The 25005-nt window shown below is 43.2% G+C and overlaps 1 protein-coding gene across 1 annotated transcript; it reads left to right on the top strand.

The window, feature by feature from the left end:
* Positions 1 to 415: 415 nt before the first annotated feature.
* On the top strand, positions 416 to 24538 carry LOC135511511 (occludin-like). Its single transcript, XM_064933000.1, has 5 exons — positions 416 to 425; positions 594 to 726; positions 22956 to 23127; positions 23770 to 23811; positions 23927 to 24538. The coding sequence occupies exons 1-5, from the start codon at positions 416 to 418 to the stop codon at positions 24026 to 24028; spliced, it is 459 nt and encodes a 152-aa protein (XP_064789072.1). The 3' UTR covers positions 24029 to 24538.
* The last annotated feature ends 467 nt before the right edge of the window (positions 24539 to 25005 follow it).

Raw genomic sequence — 25005 nt, 5'->3', positions numbered from 1 at the left:
TGTATCTGACATTGTACAGGTGTCTTCTTTTGTTAAGCCCATAACCATTTTTTAATAATATAAAGGGTGGTATATTCATTTAATATTCTGTTTGATTTGAATGAAAAATGACCACACAACCACATTGGTCTTTGAGATGGTCCTTTATTAACTAGACAATACACAACATTTTGCATTACTGACATTCTCCATGGACTCATGAATGACCCAAGAAATTATTTACTAATTGTGCTTGCTGCAGCAGCTGTAGAAGCAGTAGCAGCAGTCAGTACACCAAGCAAACCTGCAGTACCAGTTAACACATTATTCAGGAAGTCATCTGCCTATAAGGAAAAATACAAAGAAAAAGATCATTAAAATGTAGTGCATCTCCTCAAGCACAGCACTAATTAGAATATTCTCTCATTATACTGTCATGGCTACCTGTTTGGACTTTGATTTGCCATAACGGAGGAAAGTAACAAAATGCTCGCAGTTGCGTCCAAGGAGGTCATATTTTATTGTGCTGCCTCTCATTTTGTCCACATCCCCCATAATGACATCAGTCCTCCTTGGTTTGTACTCGTCATTCAAGTAGTTGTTGATTTTGTAAGTATTCCCTGCTGCCACATCCTGTAATGTCTCTATTGTTATCGTGCCTTTGCAGGAAACACTGCCGCTGGATGAGCTAAAACTGCAGAAAGATACTCTTGAAGGCCCATCTACAAAACAGGAGGAAAGAAAAAGGTGTGTTTTGATGATGAGAAATAAAGAGACAGAGAGAACAGCAGATGCTGTAGCTGATTGAATATGTTCATAAAGTTCTGACTATCGACCATGTTGATATCAGTTTTACTGTGATGTTATGGGCATCAGGTAGTCTAGTGGTTAGAGCATTGGGCCAGTACTCTACTGTTAGGGGCATCAGGTAGTCTAGTGGTTAGAGCATTGGGCCAGTACTCTACTGTTAGGGGCATCAGGTAGTCTAGTGGTTAGAGCATTGGGCCAGTACTTTACTGTTAGGGGCATCAGGTAGTCTAGTGGTTAGAGCATTGGGCCAGTACTCTACTATTAGGGGCATCAGGTAGTCTAGTGGTTAGAGCATTGGGCCAGTACTCTACTGTTAGGGGCATCAGGTAGTCTAGTGGTTAGAGCATTGGGCCAGTACTCTACTGTTAGGGGCATCAGGTAGTCTAGTGGTTAGAGCATTGGGCCAGTACTCTACTGTTAGGGGCATCAGGTAGCCTATTGGTTAGAGCATTGGGCCAGTACTCTGCTGTTAGGGGCAGCAGGTAGTCTAGTGGTTAGAGCATTGGGCCAGTACTCTGCTGTTAGGGGCATCAGGTAGTCTAGTGGTTAGAGCATTGGGCCAGTACTCTACTGTTAGGAGCATCAGGTAGTCTAGTGGTTAGAGCATTGGGCCAGTACTCTACTGTTAGGGGCATCAGGTAGTCTAGTGGTTAGAGCATTGGGCCAGTACTCTACTGTTAGGGGCATCAGGTAGTCTAGTGGTTAGAGCATTGGGCCAGTACTCTACTGTTAGGGGCGGCAGGTAGTCTAGTGGTTAGAGCATTGGGCCAGTACTCTACTATTAGGGGCGGCAGGTAGCCTAGTGGTTAGAGCATTGGGCCAGTACTCTACTATTAGGGGCGGCAGGTAGCCTAGTGGTTAGAGCATTGGGCCAGTACTCTGCTGTTAGGGGCAGCAGGTAGCCTAGTGGTTAGAGCATTGGGCCAGTACTCTACTGTTAGGGGCGGCAGGTAGTCTAGTGGTTAGAGCATTGGGCCAGTACTCTACTATTAGGGGCGGCAGGTAGCCTAGTGGTTAGAGCATTGGGCCAGTACTCTACTATTAGGGGCGGCAGGTAGCCTAGTGGTTAGAGCATTGGGCCAGTACTCTACTATTAGGGGCGGCAGGTAGTCTAGTGGTTAGAGCATTGGGCCAGTACTCTGCTGTTAGGGGCGGCAGGTAGCCTAGTGGTTAGAGCATTGGGCCAGTACTCTGCTGTTAGGGGCATCAGGTAGTCTAGTGGTTAGAGCATTGGGCCAGTACTCTACTGTTAGGGGCATCAGGTAGTCTAGTGGTTAGAGCATTGGGCCAGTAATCTGCTGTTAGGGGCGGCAGGTAGCCTAGTGGTTAGAGCATTGGGCCAGTACTCTGCTGTTAACGGTTGACTTCAGATGATGTTTACACCCTGCCCCAATTCTGGAATTGGAATATCAGCTACAACAAAAACATTTCCAGAAAAACATCATACCTGTAACTATCAACTGGATTACCTTTCCATGTCCAATGTACAGAGCCCAGTGTTTGTATTGACCTCTGTTGATCTCAATCATGTCACCAATCTCCATCTAAGAATAATGGGGGTAAGAAGACATGTAATTATGTAACACCCCCCCCCCCCCCCCACACACACACACACAGTCCTGTTTTACTAACCTGTTTTCTTCAACACTAATCCTAACCCTAAATCTGGTCGCCACAAGTATAGTTAAACATGTTCACACACAAACTCCTTTTATGGTACTGTTGATTATTATAAATTAGTATTAGTCAAAGATCAGCAACAGTACTTACTGTGGTCGGACTCCTGGTTTGCATGTGAATGTCTCACTGTGGGTTGTGTCTCGTGAAGAAAAAGCATCGCTCTTTGATTACAAGATCCAAAACTAACATCCTGTTATTCAACTTAACTCTTTGAGACCCGAGCGTTCTTGCAACTAGCTCTACCTCTGGTTTAGAATGTTTGTTTCTCAATCAAATGTTTTCTACATAATCACTACTTCAGAAAGGAAACACCTCGTACAAATATGTTTAACCATTTATTAAAGAATGAATAAGGCAAGTCTTGGCTCTGCTCCTTCAGGGTAGATCACAGCAGAACACTTTGTTTAGATATGATCAAATATACCAGCTAAAGTCATCCTACCATTACAGACTGTATACTATAGACCAGATAAAGTCATCCTACCATTACAAGACTGTATACTATAGACCTGCTAAAGTCATCCTACCATTACAAGACTGTATACTATAGACCATCTAATGGTATCCTACCATTACAGACTGTATACTATAGACCAGCTAAAGTCATCCTACCATTACAAGACTGTATACTATAGACCATCTAATGGTATCCTACCATTACAGACTGTATACTATAGACCAGCTAAAGTCATACTACCATTACAAGACTGTATACTATAGACCAGCAAAAGTCATCCTACCATTACAGACTGTATACTATAGACCAGCTAATGGTATCCTACCATTACAGACTGTATACTATAGACCAGCAAAAGTCATCCTACCATTACAAGACTGTATACTATAGACCAGCTAAAGTCATCCTACCATTACAAGACTGTATACTATAGACCAGCTAAAGTCCTCCTACCATTACAGACTGTATACTATAGACCAGCTAAAGTCCTCCTACCATTACAAGACTGTACACTATAGACCAGCTAAAATCATCCTACCATTACAAGACTGTATACTATAGACCAGCTATAGTCATCCTACCATTACAAGACTGTATACTATAGACCAGCTATAGTCATCCTACCATTACAAGACTGTATACTATAGACCAGCTAAAGTCATCCTACCATTGCAAGACTGTATACTATAGACCAGCTAAAGTCATCCTACCATTACAAGACTGTATACTATAGACCAGCTAAAGTCATCCTTCCATTACAAGACTGTATACTATAGACCAGCTATAGTCATCCTACCATTACAAGACTGTATACTATAGACCAGGTAAAGTCATCCTACCATTACAAGACTGTATACTATAGACCAGCAAAAGTCATCCTACCATTACAAGACTGTATACTATAGACCAGCAAAAGTCATCCTACCATTACAGACTGTATACTATAGACCAGCTAAAGTCATCCTACCATTACAGACTGTATACTATAGACCAGCAAAAGTCATCCTACCATTACAAGACTGTATACTATAGACCAGCTAAAGTCATCCTACCATTACAAGACTGTATACTATAGACCAGCTAAAGTCATCCTACCATTACAAGACTGTATACTATAGACCAGCAAAAGTCATCCTACCATTACAAGACTGTATACTATAGACCAGCTAAAGTCATCCTACCATTACAAGACTGTATACTATAGATCAGCTAAAGTCATCCTACCATTACAAGACTGTACACTATAGACCAGCTAAAGTCCTCCTACCATTACAAGACTGTATACTATAGACCAGCTAAAGTCCTCCTACTATTACAAGACTGTATACTATAGACCAGGTAAAGTCATCCTACCATTACAAGACTGTACACTATAGACCAGCTAAAGTCATCCTACCATTACAAGACTGTATACTATAGACCAGCTAAAGTCCTCCTACTATTACAAGACTGTATACTATAGACCAGGTAAAGTCATCCTACCATTACAAGACTGTACACTATAGACCAGCTAAAGTCATCCTACCATTACAAGACTGTATACTATAGACCAGCTAAAGTCATCCTACCATTACAAGACTGTATACTATAGACCAGCTATAGTCATCCTACCATTACAAGACTGTATACTATAGACCAGCTATAGTCATCCTACCATTACAAGACTGTATACTATAGACCAGCTAAAGTCATCCTACCATTGCAAGACTGTATACTATAGACCAGCTAAAGTCATCCTACCATTACAAGACTGTATACTATAGACCAGCTATAGTCATCCTACCATTACAGACTGTATACTATAGACCAGCTATAGTCATCCTACCATTGCAAGACTGTATACTATAGACCAGCTAAAGTCATCCTACCATTGCAAGACTGTATACTATAGACCAGCTAAAGTCATCCTACCATTACAAGACTGTATACTATAGACCAGGTAAAGTCATCCTACCATTACAAGACTGTATACTATAGACCAGCTAAAGTCCTCCTAATATTACAAGACTGTATACTATAGACCAGGTAAAGTCATCCTACCATTACAAGACTGTACCCTATAGACCAGCTAAAGTCATCCTACCATTACAAGACTGTATACTATAGACTAGCTAAAGTCATCCTACCATTACAAGACTGTATACTATAGACCAGCAAAAGTCATCCTACCATTACAAGACTGTATACTATAGACCAGCAAAAGTCATCCTACCATTACAGACTGTATACTATAGACCAGCTAAAGTCATCCTACCATTACAGACTGTATACTATAGACCAGCAAAAGTCATCCTACCATTACAAGACTGTATACTATAGATCAGCTAAAGTCATCCTACCATTACAAGACTGTACACTATAGACCAGCTAAAGTCCTCCTACCATTACAAGACTGTATACTATAGACCAGCTAAAGTCATCCTACCATTACAAGACTGTATACTATAGACCAGCTAAAGTCATCCTACCATTACAAGACTGTATACTATAGACCAGCTAAAGTCCTCCTAATATTACAAGACTGTATACTATAGACCAGGTAAAGTCATCCTACCATTACAAGACTGTACACTATAGACCAGCTAAAGTCATCCTACCATTACAAGACTGTATACTATAGACCAGCTAAAGTCATCCTACCATTACAAGACTGTATACTATAGATCAGCAAAAGTCATCCTACCATTACAAGACTGTATACTATAGACCAGCTAAAGTCATCCTACCATTACAAGACTGTATACTATAGATCAGCTAAAGTCATCCTACCATTACAAGACTGTACACTATAGACCGGCTAAAGTCCTCCTACCATTACAAGACTGTATACTATAGACCAGCTAAAGTCACCCTACCATTACAAGACTGTATACTATAGACCAGCTAAAGTCATCCTACCATTACAAGACTGTATACTATAGACCAGCTAAAGTCCTCCTAATATTACAAGACTGTATACTATAGACCAGGTAAAGTCATCCTACCATTACAAGACTGTACACTATAGACCAGCTAAAGTCATCCTACCATTACAAGACTGTATACTATAGACCAGCTAAAGTCATCCTACCATTACAAGACTGTATACTATAGACCAGCTATAGTCATCCTACCATTACAAGACTGTATACTATAGACCAGCTAAAGTCATCCTACCATTGCAAGACTGTATACTATAGACCAGCTAAAGTCATCCTACCATTACAAGACTGTATACTATAGACCAGCTATAGTCATCCTACCATTACAAGACTGTATACTATAGACCAGCTATAGTCATCCTACCATTACAAAACTGTATACTATAGACCAGCTAAAGTCATCCTACCATTGCAAGACTGTATACTATAGACCAGCTAAAGTCATCCTACCATTACAAGACTGTATACTATAGACCAGCTAAAGTCATCCTTCCATTACAAGACTGTATACTATAGACCAGCTATAGTCATCCTACCATTACAAGACTGTATACTATAGACCAGGTAAAGTCATCCTACCATTACAAGACTGTATACTATAGACCAGCAAAAGTCATCCTACCATTACAAGACTGTATACTATAGACCAGCAAAAGTCATCCTACCATTACAGACTGTATACTATAGACCAGCTAAAGTCATCCTACCATTACAGACTGTATACTATAGACCAGCAAAAGTCATCCTACCATTACAAGACTGTATACTATAGACCAGCTAAAGTCCTCCTACTATTACAAGACTGTATACTATAGACCAGGTAAAGTCATCCTACCATTACAAGACTGTACACTATAGACCAGCTAAAGTCATCCTACCATTACAAGACTGTATACTATAGACCAGCTAAAGTCATCCTACCATTACAAGACTGTATACTATAGACCAGCTATAGTCATCCTACCATTACAAGACTGTATACTATAGACCAGCTATAGTCATCCTACCATTACAAGACTGTATACTATAGACCAGCTAAAGTCATCCTACCATTGCAAGACTGTATACTATAGACCAGCTAAAGTCATCCTACCATTACAAGACTGTATACTATAGACCAGCTATAGTCATCCTACCATTACAGACTGTATACTATAGACCAGCTATAGTCATCCTACCATTGCAAGACTGTATACTATAGACCAGCTAAAGTCATCCTACCATTGCAAGACTGTATACTATAGACCAGCTAAAGTCATCCTACCATTACAAGACTGTATACTATAGACCAGGTAAAGTCATCCTACCATTACAAGACTGTATACTATAGACCAGCTAAAGTCCTCCTAATATTACAAGACTGTATACTATAGACCAGGTAAAGTCATCCTACCATTACAAGACTGTACCCTATAGACCAGCTAAAGTCATCCTACCATTACAAGACTGTATACTATAGACTAGCTAAAGTCATCCTACCATTACAAGACTGTATACTATAGACCAGCAAAAGTCATCCTACCATTACAAGACTGTATACTATAGACCAGCAAAAGTCATCCTACCATTACAGACTGTATACTATAGACCAGCTAAAGTCATCCTACCATTACAGACTGTATACTATAGACCAGCAAAAGTCATCCTACCATTACAAGACTGTATACTATAGATCAGCTAAAGTCATCCTACCATTACAAGACTGTACACTATAGACCAGCTAAAGTCCTCCTACCATTACAAGACTGTATACTATAGACCAGCTAAAGTCATCCTACCATTACAAGACTGTATACTATAGACCAGCTAAAGTCATCCTACCATTACAAGACTGTATACTATAGACCAGCTAAAGTCCTCCTAATATTACAAGACTGTATACTATAGACCAGGTAAAGTCATCCTACCATTACAAGACTGTACACTATAGACCAGCTAAAGTCATCCTACCATTACAAGACTGTATACTATAGACCAGCTAAAGTCATCCTACCATTACAAGACTGTATACTATAGATCAGCAAAAGTCATCCTACCATTACAAGACTGTATACTATAGACCAGCTAAAGTCATCCTACCATTACAAGACTGTATACTATAGATCAGCTAAAGTCATCCTACCATTACAAGACTGTACACTATAGACCGGCTAAAGTCCTCCTACCATTACAAGACTGTATACTATAGACCAGCTAAAGTCACCCTACCATTACAAGACTGTATACTATAGACCAGCTAAAGTCATCCTACCATTACAAGACTGTATACTATAGACCAGCTAAAGTCCTCCTAATATTACAAGACTGTATACTATAGACCAGGTAAAGTCATCCTACCATTACAAGACTGTACACTATAGACCAGCTAAAGTCATCCTACCATTACAAGACTGTATACTATAGACCAGCTAAAGTCATCCTACCATTACAAGACTGTATACTATAGACCAGCTATAGTCATCCTACCATTACAAGACTGTATACTATAGACCAGCTAAAGTCATCCTACCATTGCAAGACTGTATACTATAGACCAGCTAAAGTCATCCTACCATTACAAGACTGTATACTATAGACCAGCTATAGTCATCCTACCATTACAAGACTGTATACTATAGACCAGCTATAGTCATCCTACCATTACAAAACTGTATACTATAGACCAGCTAAAGTCATCCTACCATTGCAAGACTGTATACTATAGACCAGCTAAAGTCATCCTACCATTACAAGACTGTATACTATAGACCAGCTAAAGTCATCCTTCCATTACAAGACTGTATACTATAGACCAGCTATAGTCATCCTACCATTACAAGACTGTATACTATAGACCAGGTAAAGTCATCCTACCATTACAAGACTGTATACTATAGACCAGCAAAAGTCATCCTACCATTACAAGACTGTATACTATAGACCAGCAAAAGTCATCCTACCATTACAGACTGTATACTATAGACCAGCTAAAGTCATCCTACCATTACAGACTGTATACTATAGACCAGCAAAAGTCATCCTACCATTACAAGACTGTATACTATAGACCAGCTAAAGTCATCCTACCATTGCAAGACTGTATACTATAGACCAGCTAAAGTCATCCTACCATTACAAGACTGTATACTATAGACCAGCTAAAGTCATCCTTCCATTACAAGACTGTATACTATAGACCAGCTATAGTCATCCTACCATTACAAGACTGTATACTATAGACCAGGTAAAGTCATCCTACCATTACAAGACTGTATACTATAGACCAGCAAAAGTCATCCTACCATTACAAGACTGTATACTATAGACCAGCAAAAGTCATCCTACCATTACAAGACTGTATACTATAGACCAGGTAAAGTCATCCTACCATTACAAGACTGTACACTATAGACCAGCTAAAGTCATCCTACCATTACAAGACTGTATACTATAGACCAGCTAAAGTCATCCTACCATTACAAGACTGTATACTATAGACCAGCAAAAGTCATCCTACCATTACAAGACTGTATACTATAGACCAGCTAAAGTCATCCTACCATTACAAGACTGTATACTATAGATCAGCTAAAGTCATCCTACCATTACAAGACTGTACACTATGGACCAGCTAAAGTCCTCCTACCATTACAAGACTGTATACTATAGACCAGCTAAAGTCATCCTACCATTACAAGACTGTATACTATAGACCAGCTAAAGTCATCCTACCATTACAGACTGTATACTATAGACCAGCAAAAGTCATCCTACCATTACAAGACTGTATACTATAGATCAGCTAAAGTCATCCTACCATTACAAGACTGTACACTATAGACCAGCTAAAGTCCTCCTACCATTACAAGACTGTATACTATAGACCAGCTAAAGTCATCCTACCATTACAAGACTGTATACTATAGACCAGCTAAAGTCATCCTACCATTACAAGACTGTATACTATAGACCAGCAAAAGTCATCCTACCATTACAAGACTGTATACTATAGACCAGCTAAAGTCATCCTACCATTACAAGACTGTATACTATAGACCAGCTAAAGTCATCCTACCATTACAAGACTGTATACTATAGACCAGCTAAAGTCATCCTACCATTACAAGACTGTATACTATAGACCAGCTAAAGTCATCCTACCATTACAAGACTGTATACTATAGACCAGCTAAAGTCATATTTTTCATGATGTAAAAACTTATGAACATTTTTTTTAAACTGCAGAAAATCCATTGTTTCGATGTCAAACGGTTTTGTTATATTTCAGTCTTCTGTGATGGATATAAAGTCTAATATTGGGATGCAAACTTACAATGGAATATATATCAATGTATCTGATATGGTATAGGGGTCTTCTTTTGTTAAGCCAATAACCATGCGTGTGAAGTGTATACTCGTTTCTATGTAGATTTGTTTAGGACTACCCAGAAACAATCTGTGTGACGCTGATTTAGCCAACTGCAGTACAAGGTTAATCAAGGTATTGTTTTGATACTATAAAGTCTGCTATATTAATTTCATATTCTGTTTGATTTGAATGAAAAATGACCACACAACCACATTGGTCTTTGAGATCATCCTTTATTCATTAGGCTTTAAACAACATTTTGCATCACAGGCATTCGTGCACTCATGAGACCCAAGTTACCTATTTATTATCTGTTTTTGGTGCAAGAGTCAAACTAGTCACTCGAAGCATGGCTAAAATACTAGATAAGAATTCATTCATGAAATCAACTGCCTAAAGGAAAAAAAGACAAAGAAAAATAATTAATATGGAGTGCATCTCATCAAGCAAAGCGTTAATTAGAATATTCTCTCAATTATACTGTCATGGATACCTGTTTGGACTCTGATTGGCCGTAACGGAGGAAAGTAACAAAATGCTCTCAGTTGTTTCCAAGGAGGTCATATGATATTGTGTAGCCTTTCAGGATGTCCACATCCTCCATAATGACATCAGTCCTCCTTGTACTTGTTATCCAAGTTTTATGTCGTAAGGATTTCCGTCTGCCACAGCCTTTCCTGTATCTATTGTAATCATGCCTTTACAGGAAACACTGGGTGAGCTGGATAAGAAACCTGAAGAGCCATCTACAAAACAGGAGGAAAGGACAAGGTTTGTGTGTTGTCAAACTTTATCAATAAGAATTGTAATAATGGAGCGGTCAACATCCACCTGAACACACTGCTATTCTCTGTTTATTATCCTTTCATAGTCACTTTACCTCTACCTACATGTACATATTACCTCAACTAAAATGTACCCCTTCACATTGACTCTGTACCGGTACCCCCTGTATTTAGCCTCCATATTGACTCTGTACCGGTTCCCCCTGTATATAGCCTCCACATTGACTCTGTGCCGGTTCCCCCTGTATATAGCCTCCACATTGACTCCTGTACCGGTTCCCCCTGTATTTAGCCTCCACATAGACTCTGTACCGGAACCCCCTGTATATAGCCTCCACATTGACTCTGTACCGGTACACCCTGTATTTAGCCTCCACATTGACTCTGTACCGGTTCCCTCTGTTTTTAGCCTCCACATTGACTCTGTACCGGTACACCCTGTATTTAGCCTCCACATTGACTCTGTACCGGTACACCCTGTATTTAGCCTCCACATTGACTCTGTACCGGTTCCTCCTGTATATAGCCTCCAAATTGACTCTGTACTGGTACCCCCTGTATACAGTGGGGCAAAAAAGTATTTAGTCAGCCACCAATTGTGCAAGTTCTCCCACTTAAAAAGATGAGAGAGGCTTATAATTTTCATCATAGGTACACTTCAACTATTACAGACAAAATGAGGGGAAAAAATCCAGAATATCACATTGTAGGATTTTTAATGAATTTATTTGCAAATTATGGTGAAAAATAAGTATTTTTGTACTCAGTGTGAATATAAACCATGTGTGGAGTGATCTTTATAGCATCTTATATTTCTCATATGGCAGGATTCCCTCGCAAGATAAGCTGTTATCTTGACCTATGGGAATATTCTACTTATCTAACTGGCAACAGTAAGCAGTACGAACCCAGCCGTCGTGGAGACGCATCGCCGGGTGATAGGGACTACCAAGACTGTATACTATGTACTACGTATACTGTATACTATGTACTATGTACTGTATATAAGATATAAGACATACTGTATACTATAGGTGAATATTAACCATGTATAACATGATCTTTGCAACATTCAGTATGTCTTATATCTCATATGACGCTCCGCAAGATTCCTTCCTTTACAAAAAGGATTCGCTAGATGGTGGCGCTATAACAAGCGATTGAAAATGCACATTTTGAAAGGTCACGTCCCCTGTCCCGTTTGACCTGAAATCATGAAATTCAGTACATAGTTCCCTCTCTTCACAAGGAACAATTTGGCCTTAGGCACCTACAAGGTCTGCAGTGATGAATTTTCCTCCATTTTGAATGTTGGGAAAAATACTTAAAATGCTACTCCTCTGGCACCGAATGACTGATCTGCATGAAAGTTGGTATGTGGCAACAATGGACAAAGGTCTCTCAACACACTATTTTTCAGAGGTGTACTTAAAACAACCTGGCCGCTATTGACCAATAAACATTCACGTGGGCGTGGTCTGGCACAAATGCATATAAATCAATCAAGGATATTCGTATTGTAACAACACTTGGCACACATGTTGCAAACCCTGTCAAAGGGGGTTGCTATAGTAATCAACTGTACATACGTTAGTCACAAGCAATATTTCAGACACCACTGGCCTGATTTTGACGGAACTTGGATGAATGATGTGTCTTGCCATAGGGATCAGTCATTTACAAAATTACACTAATTGGCCCAAAGGCAGCAATGCATACACTCAATTAGTATTTGGTAGCATTGCCTTAAAATTGTTTAACTTGGGTCAAACCCCCATGCTACACGGTTGGGATGGTGTTCTTCAGCTTGCAAGCATCCCTTATTCCTCCAAACATAACGATGGTCATTATGACCAAACAGTTCTAGTTTTGTTTCATTAGACCAGAGGACATTTTTCCAAAAAGTACGATCTTTGTCCCCATGTGCAGTTGCAAACTGTAGTCTGTCTTTTTGTATGGCGGTTTTCGAGCAGTGGCTTCTTCCTTGCTGAGCGGCCTTTCCTTGATGAGCGGCCTTTCAGGTTATGTTGATATGATGGCTTTCGGAGCCATCATCGACTCAGTGGGTTTTGTCCAACATGTCTCTGGACCCACTCACTGTCACAGTCATACTCTGGACCTAGTTTTGTCCCATGGAATAAATGTTGTGGATCTTAATGTTTTTCCTCCTAATCCTGGACTATCGGACCACCATTTTATTACGTTTGCAATTGCAACAAATAATCTGCTCAGACCACAACCAAGGAACATCAAAAGTTGTGTTATAAATTCACAGACAACAAAAAGATTCCTTGATGTCCTTCCAGACACCCTCTGTCTACCCAAGGACGCCAGAGGACAAAAATCAGTTAACCACCTAACTGAGTAACTCAATTTAATCTTGCGCAATACCCTAGGTGCAGTTGCACCCCTAAACACAAAAAATATTTCTCATAAGAAACTTGCTCCCTGGTACACAGAAAATACCCGAGCTCTGAAGCAAGCTTCCAGATAATTGGAACGGAAATGGCGCCACACCAAACTGGAAGTCTTCCGACTAGCCTGGAAAGACAGTACCGTGCAGTATCGAAGAGCCCTTACTGCTGCTCGATCATCCTATTTTTCCAACTTAATTGAGGAAAATAAGAACAATCCTAAATTCCTTTTTGATACTGTCGCAAAGCTAACTAAAAAGCAGCATTCCCCAAGAGAGGATGGCTTTCACTTCAGCAGTAATAAATTCATGAAGGAAAAGATCATGATTATTAGAAAGCAAATTATGGACTCCTCTTTAAATATGCGTATTCCTTCAAAGCTCAGTTGTCCTGAGTCTGCACAACTCTGCCAGGACCTAGGATCAAGAGATACGCTCAAGTGTTTTAGTACTATATCTCTTGACACAATGATGAAAATAATCATGGCCTCTAAACCTTCAAGCTGCATACTGGACCCTATTCCAACTAAACTACTGAAAGAGCTGCTTCCTGTGTTTGGCCCTCCTATGTTGAACATAATAAACGTCTCTCTATCCACCGGATGTGTACCAAACTCACTAAATGTGGCAGTAATAAAGCCTCTCTTGAAAAAGCCAAACCTTGACCCAGAAAATATAAAAAACTATCGGCCTGTATCGAATCTTCCATTCCTCTCAAAATTTTTAGAAAAGGCTGTTGCACAGCAACTCACTACCTTCCTGAAGAAAAACAATGTATACGAAATGCTTCAGTCTGGTTTTAGACCCCATCATAGCACTGAGACTGCACTTGTGAAGGTGGTAAGGTGACCTTTTAATGGCATCAGACCAAGGCTCTGCATCTGTCCTCGTACTCCTAGACCTTAGTGCTGCTTTTGATACCATCGATCACCACATTCTTTTGGAGAGATTGGAAACCCAAATTGGTCTACACGGACAAGTTCTGGCCTGGTTTAGATCTTATCTGTCGGAAAGATATCAGTTTGTCTCTTTGAATGGTTTGTCCTCTGACAAATCAACTGTAAATTTCGGTGTTCCTCAAGGTTCCGTTTTAGGACCACTATTGTTTTCACTATATATTTTTACCTCTTAGGGATGTCATTCGAAAACATAATGTTATCTTTCACTGCAATGCGGATGACACACAGCTGTACATTTCAATGAAACATGGTGAAGCCCCAAAATTGCCCTCGCTAGAAGCATGTGTTTCAGACATAAGGAAGTGGATGGCTGCAAACTTTCTACTTTTAAACTCGGACAAAACAAAGATGCTTGTTCTAGGTCCCAAGAAACAAAGAGATCTTCTGTTGAATCTGACAATTAATCTTAATGGTTGTACAGACATCTCAAATAAAACTGTGAAGGACCTCGGCGTTACTCTGGACCCTGATCTCTCTTTTGAAGAACATATCAAGACTGTTTCAAGGACAGCTTTTTTCCATCTACGTAACATTGCAAAAATCAGAAACTTTCTGTCCAAAAATGATGCAGAAAAATTAATCCATGCTTTTGTCACTTCCAGGTTAGACTACTGCAATGCTCTACTTTCCGGCTACCCGGATAAAGCACTAAATAAACTTCAGTTAGTGCTAAATACTGCTGCTAGAATCCTGACGAGAACCAAAAAAAATTATCATATTACTCCAGTGCTAGCCTCCCTACACTGGCTTCCTGTCAAGGCAAGGGCTGATTTCAAGGTTTTACTGCTAACCTACAAAGCATTACATGGGCTTGTTCCTACCTATCTCTCTGATTTGGTCCTGCCGTACATACCTACACGTAGACGCAGGCCTCCTAATTGTCCCTAGAATTCCTAAGCAAACAGCTGGAGGCAGGGCTTTATCCTATAGAGCTCCATTTTTATGGAATGGTCTGCCTACCCATGTGAGAGACGCAAACTTGGTCTCAACCTTTAAGTCTTTACTGAAGACTCATCTCTGCAGTGGGTCATATGATTGAGTGTAGTCTTTTATTTATTTATTTTTTATTTTTATTTATTTCACCTTTATTTAACCAGGTAGGCTAGTTGAGAACAAGTTCTCATTTGCAACTGCGAACTGGCCAAGATAAAGCCTAGCAGTGTAAACAGACAACACAGAGTTACACATGGAGTAAACATTTAACAAGTCAATAACACAGTAGAAAAGAAAAAAAGGGAGTCTATATACATTCTGTGCAAAAGGCATGAGGAGGGAGGCGTATAATTACAATTTTGCAGATTAACACTGGAGTAATAAATGATCAGATGGTCATGTACAGGTAGTGTCATGTCTTGTTATGTCTGTTCCTGTCCTTTCTCTTCACTCTGTCTCTCTCTGCTGGTCTTTTTAGGTTACCTTCTCTGTCTCTCATTCTTCAGCTGTTCTACATCTCCCCTAACTAGCTCATTCACTCTTTCACACCTGTTCTCTCTTCCCCCTCTGATTAGGTCTCTATTTCTCTCTCTGTTCCTGCTACTTTCAGTGTCTGATTCTTGTTTGTGTTTTTGATGCCAGAAGCAAGCTGTCGTCCCGTTTGCTTCCACCTTGTCCTATCCTGTCGGAGTCTGCCTGGCAGGTGCATCCTGCATTATTCTAACGTTCTTTTTGTTCCATTGACTACGTTGGAAGAGGATTTATGCCATTCCTGTTTTTCATTAAAGAACTCTGTTTTCTGTTAAAACCGCTTTTGGGTCTTCACTCAAGTACATAACAGAAGAATCAGACCAAGAATGGACCCAGCGGCTCCGGACCCTTTTCACTCCGCCGTCGAGATCCAGGGAGCGATGCTAGGCAGACACGAGGAGGAATTGTCTGCTGCTCGACATGCCGTTGAGACCCTGGCCGTCCAAGTCTCCGACCTCACAAGACAGGTTCACCAACTCCACCTCGATCCACCGCCCACTTCCAGGGTTTCCGAGTCTCCGGAGCCCAGGATCAACAACCCGCCGTGTTACTCTGGGGAGCCCACTGAGTGCCGCTCATTCCTCACTCAGTGTGATGTGGGGTTCTCTCTCCAGCCCAACACTTACTCCAGGAGCGCAGCCCGCATCGCCTACGTCATTTCTCTCCTTACCGGACGGGCGCGTGAGTGGGGCACGGCAATCTGGGAGGCGAGGGCTGAGTGTATTAACCAGTATCAGGACTTTAAGGAGGAGATGATACGGGTTTTTGACCGTTCTGTTTTTGGCGAGGAGGCTTCCAGGGCCCTGTCTTCCCTATGTCAGGGGAATAGATCCATAACGGATTATTCTATTGAGTTTCGCACTCTCGCTGCCTCTAGTGACTGGAACGAGCCGGCTTTGCTCGCTCGTTTTCTGGAGGGTCTCCTCGTCGAGGTTAAGGATGAGATCCTCTCCCGGGAGGTTCCTTCCTGTCTGGACTCCTTAATAGCTCTCGCTATTCGCATAGAGCGACGGTTTGATCTTCGTCGCCGAGCTCGTGGAAAGGAGCTCGCGTTCTCCGTTGCTCCCCTCTCCACATCACTGCCACCTGCCGCATCACTGCCACCCTCCTCCGCCGGCTCGGATGCTGAGCCTATGCAGCTGGGGGTATCCGCATCTCGGCCAAGGAGAAGGAACGGAGAATCACCAATCGCCTCTGTCTCTACTGCGGCTCCGCTGGTCATTTTGTCACCTCATGTCCAGTAAAAGCCAGAGCTCATCAGTAAAAGGAGGGCTACTGGTGAGCGCAACTACTCAGGCCTCTCCTTCTGGATCACGCACTACCTTTCCGGTCCATCTCCGCTGGCCCGGTTCATCTGCTTCCTGCAGTGCCTTGATAGACTCTGGGGCGGAGGGCTGTTTTATGGACGAGACCTGGGCTCGGGAACATGACATTCCTCTCAGACAGTTAGGGGAGCCCACGGCCTTGTTCGCTTTAGATGGTAGTTCTCTCCCCAAGATTCAGCGTGAGACGCTGCCTTTAACCCTCACTGTCTCTGGTAATCATAGCGAAACCATTTCTTTTTTAATTTTTCGTTCACCTTTTACACCTGTTGTTTTGGGTCATCCCTGGCTAGTGCGCCATAACCCTTCTATTAATTGGTCTAGTAATACTATCCTATCCTGGAATGTTTCTTGTCATGTGACCTGTTTAATGTCTGCTATCCCTCCTGTTTCCTCTGTCTCTACTTCACAGGAGGAGCCTGGCGATTTGACAGGGGTGCCGGAGGAGTATCACGATCTGCGCACGGTGTTCAGTCGTTCCAAGGCCACTTCTCTCCCTCCACACCGGTCGTATGACTGTAGTATTGATCTCCTTCCGGGAACTACTCCCCCGGGGTAGATTATACTCTCTGTCGGCTCCCGAACGTAAGGCTCTCGAGGATTATTTGTCGGTTTCGCTCAACGCCGGTACCATAGTCTCCTCCTCCTCTCCCGCCGGAGCGGGGTTTTTTTTTGTTCAGAAGAAGGACGGGTCCCTGCGCCCATGCGTGGATTATCGAGGGCTGAATGACATAACAGTTAAGAATCGTTATCCGCTTCCTCTTATGTCTTCAGCCTTCGAGATCCTGCAGGGAGCCAGGTTTTTCACCAAATTGGACCTTCGTAACGCCTACCATCTCGTGCGCATCAGGGAGGGGGACGAGTGGAAGACGGCGTTTAACACTCCGTTAGGGCACTTTGAATACCGGGTTCTTCCTTTCGGCCTCGTTAACGCTCCAGCTGTCTTTCAGGCACTAGTTAACGACGTCCTGAGAGACATGCTGAACATTTTTGTTTTCGTTTACATGGACGATATCCTGATTTTTCTCCGTCTCTCTCGATTCATGTTCAGCACGTGCGACGCGTCCTCCAGCGCCTTTTGGAGAACTGTCTTTATGTGAAGGCTGAGAAGTGCATTTTTCATGCCGCCTCTGTCCCTTTTCTCGGTTCCGTTATTTCCGCTGAGGGCATTAAGATGGATCCCGCTAAGGTCCAGGCTGTCATTGATTGGCCCGTTCCTAAGTCACGCGTCGAGCTGCAGCGCTTTCTGGGCTTCGCTAATTTCTATCGTCGTTTCATCCGTAATTTCGGTCAGGTGGCAGCTCCCCTCACAGCCCTTACTTCTGTTAAGACGTGCTTTAAGTGGTCCGTTTCCGCCCAGGGAGCTTTTGATCTTCTTAAGAATCGTTTTACATCCGCTCCTATTCTTGTTACACCTGACATCTCTAGACAGTTTGTTGTTGAGGTTGACGCGTCAGAGGTGGGCGTGGGAGCCATTCTTTCTCAGCGCTCTCTCTCTGACGGCAAGGTCCATCCTTGCGCGTTTTCTCTCATCGCTTATCGCCGTCAGAACGTAACTATGATGTTGGTAATCGCGAACTGCTCGCCATCCGCTTAGCCCTAGGCGAATGGCGACAGTGGTTGGAGGGGGCGACCGTTCCTTTTGTCGTTTGGACTGACCATAGGAACCTTGAGTACATCCGTTCAGCCAAACGACTTAATGCGCGTCAGGCTCGTTGGGCTCTGTTTTTCGCTCGTTTCGAGTTTGTTATTTCTTATCGTCCGGGCTCAAAAAACACCAAGCCTGATGCTTTATCTCGTCTCTTCAGTTCTTCTGAGGTCTCCACCGACCCCGAGGGGATTCTCCCTGACGGGCGTGTTGTCGGGTTGACTGTCTGGGGAATTGAGAGGCAGGTAAAGCAAGCACTCGCTCACACTCCGTCGCCGCGAGCTTGTCCTAGGAACCTTCTGTTCGTTCCCGTTCCTACTCGTCCGGCCGTTCTTCAGTGGGCCCACTCTGCCAAGTTAGCCGGCCACCCCGGCGTTCGGGGTACGCTCGCTTCCATTCGCCAGCGTTTCTGGTGGCCCACTCGGGAACGTGACGCGCGTCGATTTGTCGCCGCTTGTTCGGTCTGCGCGCAGACTAAATCTGGGAACTCTCCTCCTGCCGGCCGTCTCAGACCGCTTCCCATTCCCTCTCGACCGTGGTCTCACATCGCTTTAGATTTTATCACCGGACTGCCTTCATCAGCGGGAAGACAGTTATTCTTACGGTTGTCGATAGATTCTCTAAGGCGGCTCATTTCATTCCTCTCGATAAGCTCCCTTCTGCTAAGGAGACGGCTCAGATCATTATCGAGAATGTTTTCCGAATTCATGGCCTTCCGTCTGACGTCGTTTCCGACAGAGGCCCGCAGTTCACGTCTCAATTTTGGAGGGAGTTTTGCCGTTTGATTGGGGCTTCCGTCAGTCTCTCGTCCGGCTTTCATCCCCAGTCTAACGGTCAAGCCGAACGGGCCAATCAGACTGTTGGTCGCATTTTACGCAGTCTTTCTTTTCGTAACCCTGCGTCTTGGTCAGAACAGCTCCCCTGGGCAGAGTACGCCCACAACTCGCTTCCCTCGTCTGCTACCGGTCTATCCCCTTTTCAGAGTAGCCTCGGGTACCAGCCTCCGCTGTTCTCATCTCAGCTCGCCGAGTCCTGCGTCCCCTCCGCTCAGGCTTTTGTCCAGCGTTGCGAGCGCACCTGGAAGGGGGTCAGGTCGGCACTTTGCCGTAACAGGGCGCAGACTGTGAGGGCCGCTAATAAGCGTAGGACCAAGAGTCCTAGATATTGTTGCGGTCAGAGAGTATGGCTCTCCACTCAGAACCTTCCCCTTAAGACAGCTTCTCGCAAGTTGGCCCCGCGGTTCATTGGTCCGTTCCGTATTTCTCAGGTCATTAATCCTGTCGCAGTGCGACTTCTTCTCCGCGCTATCTTCGTCGCGTTCACCCGGTCTTCCATGTCTCCTGTGTTAAGCCCGTTCTTCGCGCCCCCGCTCGTCCCTCCCCCCCATCCTTGTCGAGGGCGCACCCATCTACAGGGTTCGTAAGATTTTGGACATGCGCCCTCGGGGCCGTGGTCATCAGTACCTAGTGGATTGGGAGGGGTACGGTCCTGAGGAGAGGAGTTGGGTTCCCTCTCGGGACGTGCTGGACCGTTCGCTGATCGATGATTTCCTCCGTTGCCGCCAGGTTTCCTCCTCGAGTGCGCCAGGAGGCGCTCGGTGAGTGGGGGTACTGTCATGTCTTGTTATGTCTGTTCCTGTCCTTTCTCTTCACTCTGTCTCTCTCTGCTGGTCTTTTTAGGTTACCTTCTCTGTCTCTCATTCTTCAGCTGTTCTACATCTCCCCTAACTAGCTCATTCACTCTTTCACACCTGTTCTCTCTTCCCCCTCTGATTAGGTCTCTATTTCTCTCTCTGTTCCTGCTACTTTCAGTGTCTGATTCTTGTTTGTGTTTTTGATGCCAGAAGCAAGCTGTCGTCCCGTTTGCTTCCACCTTGTCCTATCCTGTCGGAGTCTGCCTGGCAGGTGCATCCTGCATTATTCTAACGTTCTTTTTGTTCCATTGACTACGTTGGAAGAGGATTTATGCCATTCCTGTTTTTCATTAAAGAACTCTGTTTTCTGTTAAAACCGCTTTTGGGTCTTCACTCAAGTACATAACAGGTAGAGATATTGGTGTGCAAAAGAGCAGAAAAGTAAATAAATAAAAACAGTCTGGCCCAGGAGTGTGAAGGTGAACAGAAAGGCTCTGGAGCAACGAACCGCCCTTGCTGTCTCTGCCTGACCGGTTCCCCTCTTTCCACTGGGATTCTCTGCCTCTAACCCTATTACAGGGGCTGAGTCACTGGCTTACTAGGGCTCTTTCATACCGTCCCTAGGAGGAGTGCGTCACTTGAGTGGGTTGAGTCACTGATGTGATCTTCCTGTCTGGGTTGGCGCCCCCCCTTGGGTTGTGCCGTGGCGGAGATCTTTGTGGGCTATACTCGGCCTTGTCTCAGGATGGTAAGTTGGTGGTTGAAGATATCCCTCTAGTGGTGTGGGGGCTGTGCTTTGGCAAAGTGGGTGGGGTTATATCCTTCCTGTTTGGCCCTGTCCGGGGGTGTCATTTGATGGGGCCACAGTGTCTCCTGACCCCTCCTGTCTCAGCCTCCAGTATAAATGCTGCAGTAGTTTATGTGTCGGGGGGCTAGGGTCAGTTTGTCATATCTGGAGTACTTCTCCTGTCCTATCCGGTGTCCTGTGTGAATTTAAGTATGCTCTCTCTAATTCTCTCTTTCTTTCTTTCTTTCTTTCTCTCTCTCGGAGGACCTGAGCCCTAGGACCATGCCTCAGGACTACCTGACATGATGACTCCTTGGTGTCCCCAGTCAACCTGGCCATGCTGCTGCTCCAGTTTCAATGGTTCTGCCTGTGATTATTATTATTTGACCATGCTGGTAATTTATGAACATTTGAACATCTTGGCCATGTTCTGTTATAATCTCCACCCGGCACAGCCAGAAGAGGACTGGCCACCCCACATAGGAAGAAACCTAGAGATGAACCAGGCTAAGTTTGGGCCTTTCTAGGGAGTTTTTCCTAGCCACCGTGCTTCTACACCTGCATTGCTTGCTGTTTGGAGTTTTAGGCTGGGTTTCTGTACAGCAATTTGACATATAAGCTGAAGTACGAAGGGCTATATAAATACATTTTATTTGATTTTGATTTGATATAGGACTGGTTTTACTGTGGATATAGATACTTTTGAACCTGTTTCCTCCAGCATCTTCACAGGGTCCTTTGCTGTTGATCTGGGATTGATTTGCACTTTTCGCACCAAAGTACTTTCATCTCTAGGAGACAGAACGTGTCTACTTCCTTAGCAGTATGACGGCTGCGTGGTCCCATGGTGTTTATACCTGCGTACTATTGTTTGTACAGATGAACGCGGTACCTGCAGTCATTTGAAAATTGCTCCCGAGGAAGAACCAGAATTGTGGAGGGCTACAATTCTGAGGTCTTGGCTGATTCCTCTTGATTTTCCCCATTATGTCACGCAAAGAGGCACTGAGTTTGAAGGTAGGCCTTGAAATACATCCACAGGTACACCTCCAATTGACTAAAAGTAAGGCTAATTGACAATCAGATGCTTCTAAAGCCATGACATCATTTACTGGAATTTCTCAAGCTGTTTAAAGGCACAGTCAATTTAGTGTATGTAAACTTCTGACCCACTGGAATTGTGATGCAGTGAATGATAAGTGAAATAATCTGTCTATAAACAATTGTTGGAAAAAGTACTTGTGTCATCCACAAAGTATGTTTCCTCACCGACTTGCCAAAACTATAGTTTGATAACAAGAAATATGTGGAGTGGTTGAAAAACAAGTTTTAATGACTCCAACCCAAGTGTATGTAAACTTCCGACTTCAACTGTATCTTACTGTATCCATTCAAGGAACAAGCTCAGAACATTAAAGTGCAGGTTTCACAGACCCAGATTAAGTCTAGTCCTGGATTAAGAATCACTTTCAATTGAGATGATCCATTAACAATGCTTTTAAATCCAGGAGGAGGTTTAATCTGGTTCCTGCAATCCTGAAATGATTCTCTCTACTATTATTCTGACATTTCACGTTCTTAAAATAAAGTGGTGATCCTAACTGACCTTAGACAGGAAGTAAATGTCAGGAATTGTGAAAAACTGGTTTTAAATGTATGTAAACTTCTGACTTCAACGGTGTAGTGTATGTGTAAACAATGTCTAACAATAATCTCTGACTTTGTCTATTTCTCTCTCTTTCCTTTCAGCGTCTACCCAGAGATAACGTCAGACGGCCAGCGTCAGGAGTACAAGAGGGAGTTTGATGCCGACCTGAGGGAGTACAAACATCTGTGTGCTGAGATGGATGACATCAGTGACCAGATGAACAAACTCAGCAGGCAGCTGGACACACTGGACGAGACCTCCGCCCAGTACCAGGTGAGAAACCAGAGGGAGACCAGTGGAGGCTTTTTTTATTTTAATTTGAAATGTTATGATATTATTTTTGAGAGTACAGCAGGAACTGTGGAGAGAGAGACAGACAGTAGGGTCATAGAGGGTGGAGACAGACAGTAGTCATGGACAGAGGTTGGAGACACAGTATGGTCATAGAGAGAGGTTGGAGACACAGTAGGGTCATAGAGAGAGGTTGGAGACACAGTAGGGCCATTGAGAGAGGTTGGCGACACAGTAGGGTCATGGAGAGAGGGTGGAGACACAGTAGGGTCATAGAGAGAGGGTGGAGACACAGTAGGGTCATAGAGAGAGGGTGGAGACACAGTAGGGTCATAGAGAGAGGGTGGAGACACAGTAGGGTCATAGAGGGTCACAGACAGACTGTAGGGTCACAGACAGACTACAGGCAGACTAGAGGGTCACAGACAGACAGAGAGAGGGTGGAGGTGGGGCCTACAACCCCTGTCGCCAGGGGCCATATGTGTGTCCGGATGGTGGAGGCTGGTGTCAATTTAAATAGGAGGACAAGGTCAATACTATGATCTCTCCTTCCTTCACCAGCCTCCACTGAGATACTTAGAACCAGGGAGAAATAGTTATTATTCTCCTTATGCTTTACTTTAGGTTGTGGCAGAGGAATATAATCGACTGAAAGACCTTAAGCGGGTGAGCAGACATTTCTATGAAATCTTTCTACATTATAAAGAATGAACTCTTATCACCCAATAATGGAGAATAGACGATGAAACAAATGATCTGTTTTCTCTCTGCTCCTCCCCAGACACCAGACTACCAGGCTAAGAAGCTGGAGTGTCGCAAGTTGAGACACAAACTGTTCCATATCAAACGTGTGGTCAAGGCCTACGACAAGAGCCTTTCTTAAAGCCAAGCTCTCCCTCCAACCCTATCCACCCCCTCTGTCATCATGACAACACCACACTCCTGGACTAAGAATATGCAGAACACTAAGAATATGCAGAACACTAAGAATATGCAAAGCACTAAGATTATGTAGAATGTTGAAAACCAAAGCTCCCTTCTTGGCATTTACACACACACACACACACACACACACACACACACACACACACACACACACACACACACACACACACACACACACACACACACACATTAATGACATGGTTATGTGATTCCTTCTGCCTCAGTTAATTTCAGACCAGTTCTCCTCTCTATGTGGATTGCTTCACAGACACTATCGTACACTGTGGGGTTGAAAGACTATATGCACAATACTTCACACGTAACTCACAGCCCGCTAGCACTGCCATATTCCTCACTGTGCCTAGTAAGTAACATTGTTGTACATGCTTGCCTTGAAACACGGCCGTCTATCTGACTGAATGGGTGTGGTTATAAAAGGTTACTTCAATGTCGTTTCACCTGAGGTCGTCTGTGATCGAGGCATTGGGCCTTTGCTGGTTCCTGTTTGCATTGTTTATCTCCACAGATAAGGCAGCATGTAGAAAAGGGCGAGTCACATTGCTGAGTCTGCACCAAACCTACTAGAACAAACCTGTGCTGTGTGCTTCAGGCACTCTACAAAAGAAAGCTAAAATACCCGCTGTTTTCTCTTAAGGCACAGTCAACTTAATGTATGAAAACTTCTGACCCATTGGAATTGTGATACAGAGTAAGTAATAAGTAAATCATAAGTGAAATAATCTGTAAACAATTGTTGGAAAAACTACTTGTGTCATGCACAAAGTATTTGTCCTCACCGACTTGCCAAAACTATAGTTTGTTAACAAGAAACATGTGGGGTGTTTTATTGACTCCAACCTAAGTGTATGTAAACTTCAGACTTCAACTGTATCTTACTGTAATGCATTCTAGGAA

This window comes from Oncorhynchus masou, chromosome 24 (assembly GCF_036934945.1).
Source record: "Oncorhynchus masou masou isolate Uvic2021 chromosome 24, UVic_Omas_1.1, whole genome shotgun sequence".
Classification (NCBI taxonomy): Eukaryota; Metazoa; Chordata; class Actinopteri; order Salmoniformes; family Salmonidae; genus Oncorhynchus; species Oncorhynchus masou.
This window is presented reverse-complemented; position numbering and strand designations above follow the sequence as displayed.